Below are 3,918 nucleotides of genomic sequence, written 5' to 3' on the forward strand. Positions count from 1 at the left end.
GTCTTATGAGGAGAGGCTGAGGGAGCTGGGGTTGTTCAGCCTGGAGAAAAGGAGGCTGAGGGGAGACCTTATTGCTCTCTACAACTACCTGAAAGGAGGCTGTAGAGAGGGAGGGGTAGGTCTCTTCTTCCAAGTCACAGGAGATAGGACAAGGGGAAATGGCCTCAAGTTGTGCCGGGGGAGGTTTAGATTGGATATTAGGAAAAATTTCTTCACGGAAAGGGTTATCCAGCATTGGAATGGGCTGCCCAGGGAAGTGGTTGAGGCACCATCCCTGGAGGTGTTCAAAAGACAGGTTGACATGGTCCTCAAGAATATGATTTAGTGGTTTTTTGGGGTTTTTTTTATTGCTTATTTCTTATTTATTTTTTTGTCAGAGTTAGGTTGATGGTTGGACTAGATGATCTTTAAGGTCCCTTCCAACCTAGACGATTCTATGATTCTATGTTTCCTCCTAGGGAGGCTCCACCTGTGCAAATAACTTAATTTCGAATCATGAAGCCAGTGAGGTCCATAATAAGAGATAAGATGCAGTCACGTGCCATCGACTCATTATCATTCTCACTGGGGCAAATTAAAAGCTTCTTTTTTGTACATCTAGAAATGCCGTGTAGTTCTGGGGTTTGGGCTAAAATTTTCCATGATCCATCTCTAGAATATGTTGGTAGATGCAGAGAGGGAATTGCTTGACACTATTAAACAAACAACAATACTGAAATCTTCCTCTCAAAATACTACTAGCTGCAGGTCAGCTGAGAGAAGAAATCGAGAGTTCAGCAAGGAAATAGAAACTAATGAGAAAAGAATTATTATTTAGAGTGTTTCAGTGATGAGTAGTTTTGATCTGATTGAATTATAGCCCCATAGGAGGAAAGGTGTCACTCTCTGTGAACATAGCCCATTTTCTCACAGGCCATTTTCATTAGGGCTGCACACATGGGCTGCCCTGGAAGCCGCGGTGCTTGTAGATGACTGTCTGATGCAGAGCAGTTGAGCACAAAAAAGGTTGAGAAAGTGGTAAACGAAACAAAGGTCCCACAAAAAGAGACATAGAAAGCCATCAGAAACTTAAACGAAAGAAGAAATACAGTGTAAAGAGGAGGGAGTTAAAAAAGGAACACTATTTATGCCATGTTTATTAAGGTCAAAACATCCTTAACTTATAGGTTCTGAGGTATATCAATATAACTCTGGTATTGATAAGGAAAGTTCAGTGGCACACTGCCAACAGCAGACAGTGTACCAGAAAAATGTCACTAGTTCCAGTTGGCAAATTCAGTTCCTTCAGCTTTTCATCTAGTTTGAAACAGACTTACCAGTGGACAGTGATTTCTTCTGACAGCTCAGGTGTTGATGTTTCCAGGGTAGGCAGCTGGGGACTTGAAACCTCCCTGCTACAAAATGTCTGACAGCAAGTTGGCTTGTTTTGCACAGAGATCAGAGAATTGCCATTAAAACACACACATAGCACTCATCTTTAAAAGGCATCACTTTCACAGGTTGAGACAACAACCAGTTGCTGTATTAGAGGCATCCTGGGGCTTTACGCCTTGAGATGTGTATCTCCTGGGACATCAGAAGCAATTACTCATTAACGAATCTTTACTTTCCACTCCCCTCTGCATCTTGCGATTTCTGCCCTCAGCGAAATAGTCTTGAATAGCTGAACTCCCTGCCTGGCCTGTAACCTAGCCCTCACACCAATTCTTTTTACTTTGGCAGAAAGACGGAGAATCTGGCTGCAGACCATGAATATTTCCAAGATGGTGCTAGGTGCCAACTTCACTAACAACTCCTTCAATTGTACGATTGACGGCTTCAAGCAAGTCATTTATCCCATCATGTACCTCCTTATCTTCTGCCTGGGTGCTGTTGGAAATAGCCTCTCCATTTATGTTTTCTTCCAGCCTTCACAGAGGAAGACCTCAGTAAACATTTACATGCAGAATTTGGCTGTTTCAGATCTCATGTTTGTGAGTACTTTGCCCTTTCGGGCCACCTACTTCCTGTTGGGATCACGCTGGGTATTTGGTGATGTCCTCTGCAGGATCATGACTTACATCTTGTACGTGAACATGTACTGCAGCATTTATTTTCTCACCGTGCTCAGCGTGGTTCGTTTCATAGCTATTGTCTACCCATTCAAGCGCTGGAAAGTAACCAACATGAAGTATGCCAAGATAATATGTGCAGCCATATGGGTTTTTGTCCTGGTAGCCTCCAGCCCTCTGCTATGCAAGGAAGTTGCTGGATACAAATACCCAGACAAGTGCTTGGATCTCCACCCCTCCAACACGCACAGGCTCCTGATAATGAACAGCTTTGTCCTCCTTGTGGGCTTCATTCTGCCATTTTGCACAATTATCGTCTGCTACATCTTTGCCATAAGAGCGTTGCTCAAGTCCAAGAATCCACAGTGCAAGAAGGCGGTTTGTCACAAGAAGGCACTGTCAACCATCATCATCACTCTCATCCTCTTCCTCCTCTGTTTCCTGCCGTACCACATACTGCGAACAGTCCACCTGACGAGAAGCGGTTGCAGCCCGGCCAACCTCCCTCTGCACAAGGCGCTGGTGGTCACTCTCTGCCTTGCTGCCATGAACAGCTGCCTCGATCCCATCCTCTATTACTTCGCTGCTGAAAATTTCAAAGCCAGAATCAGAAGTTTGTACCGCAGATAGCTGACGCAGAATTGCAAAGTACAAAAAATATGCAAAATATTTATATATGGTCCTGGTGTGGTATCTAGACTGGGTCCATACTGTTCAATGGCAGAGGCTGTGTGGTGCTAGCCAGCCCGCAGCCATGCTGCTCAGTGCCAGGCATCTCTCAAGCAAAAATGTCTTGGAAAGCGCTCATTGGGGATGCCCAAAACTGAGGCAGAAAGATCAGAGGTCAGGTGTCTGGGTGTGATCCCTGGTCCTCTTCTATTTAGCAGCGTAGATACACCTCTAGTGTTCATTCTCCCCAGGACAAGGGGTTGAAAGGGATTTACCTTGCTATTAGAGTCCATTTATTTCACTTCACAATACTCAATGAGTGGCTTGAAGGTCAACTCTTCCCCTGATCACCTCAGCGTCTGGGTCTGAACCTCTCTGTGCTCCATTTCGCTGTGTGTGCAGAGGTGTGGGGTTCAGATGCTGTGATACCCAACAGCTTCATAGTGCCCTGTTAGTTCCCTTTGCAAACACGGGCCAGAGGTCTGCACATCACAGAAATGTAAAGTATCACTGATACTTTCTGCTGAGGCTGACTTACAAAGCAGACAGAGAGCCAAACGGGAGCCAGCACAGGCTCAGGCTGTTCAGAGGGCATTAGCATTTCTAGATTTTCCATTCTGAGGAGGCCACCGAGGTGTTGATGGTTGGGCTCGGTGATCTCAGAGGTCCTTTCCAACCATGACGATTCTGTGATTCTGTGTTCTGCTTAACATTTCTCTGATTGCCAAGTGAGATAATGATTTCCAGTTACCGGCGCCAGGATGGAGCACTATGAGTTAAGATGACTGCGGGCAGCGAGAGCAGGATGTGGGCGCACGTAGCATCCTGCACGTCTTCACGTGTGCGCCCATTCCTTCGAGGTCATTGCAGCACTTGTTTTTGTGGTCAGTTCTGACAGCCGAGGTTAGGAAGCTCAGTTCCCATGCAGGGATCCAGAGGCAAACCTTTAAATTATTTCCTCCAAGTGGGGAGCTAAGGGAGTGGTAAACCAGTCTGACAGCAACCTGCTGCCAAAGGCATCCCTAATCCCACACCTCCTGTCTGCTGCGAGGAGGAAGCTAGTCCCTTTTTTCATAGGATTAACTTCCAGTTGTTTTGAACTCCCTGATACCAAACATAAGGAAGCACTAAACCAGGAACAGGAGGAAAGACGTGTAGTGGAGGAGGAGGAGGAGGAGGGCAGTTTCAGAAAGCAATA

The 3,918-nt window shown here is 45.9% G+C and overlaps 1 protein-coding gene across 1 annotated transcript; it reads left to right on the plus strand.

Moving 5' to 3' along the window:
• The first annotated feature begins 1,727 nt into the window (after positions 1 to 1,727).
• On the plus strand, positions 1,728 to 3,507 carry CYSLTR2 (cysteinyl leukotriene receptor 2). Its single transcript, XM_014965826.1, has one exon. It carries the CDS (start codon positions 1,749 to 1,751, stop codon positions 2,679 to 2,681), a length of 933 nt encoding a protein of 310 aa, XP_014821312.1. The 5' UTR covers positions 1,728 to 1,748; the 3' UTR covers positions 2,682 to 3,507.
• Positions 3,508 to 3,918: the final 411 nt, after the last annotated feature.

The sequence above is a fragment of the Calidris pugnax genome, unplaced genomic scaffold, assembly GCF_001431845.1.
Source record: "Calidris pugnax isolate Ruff unplaced genomic scaffold, ASM143184v1 scaffold20, whole genome shotgun sequence".
In the NCBI taxonomy this organism is placed as follows: Eukaryota; Metazoa; Chordata; class Aves; order Charadriiformes; family Scolopacidae; genus Calidris; species Calidris pugnax.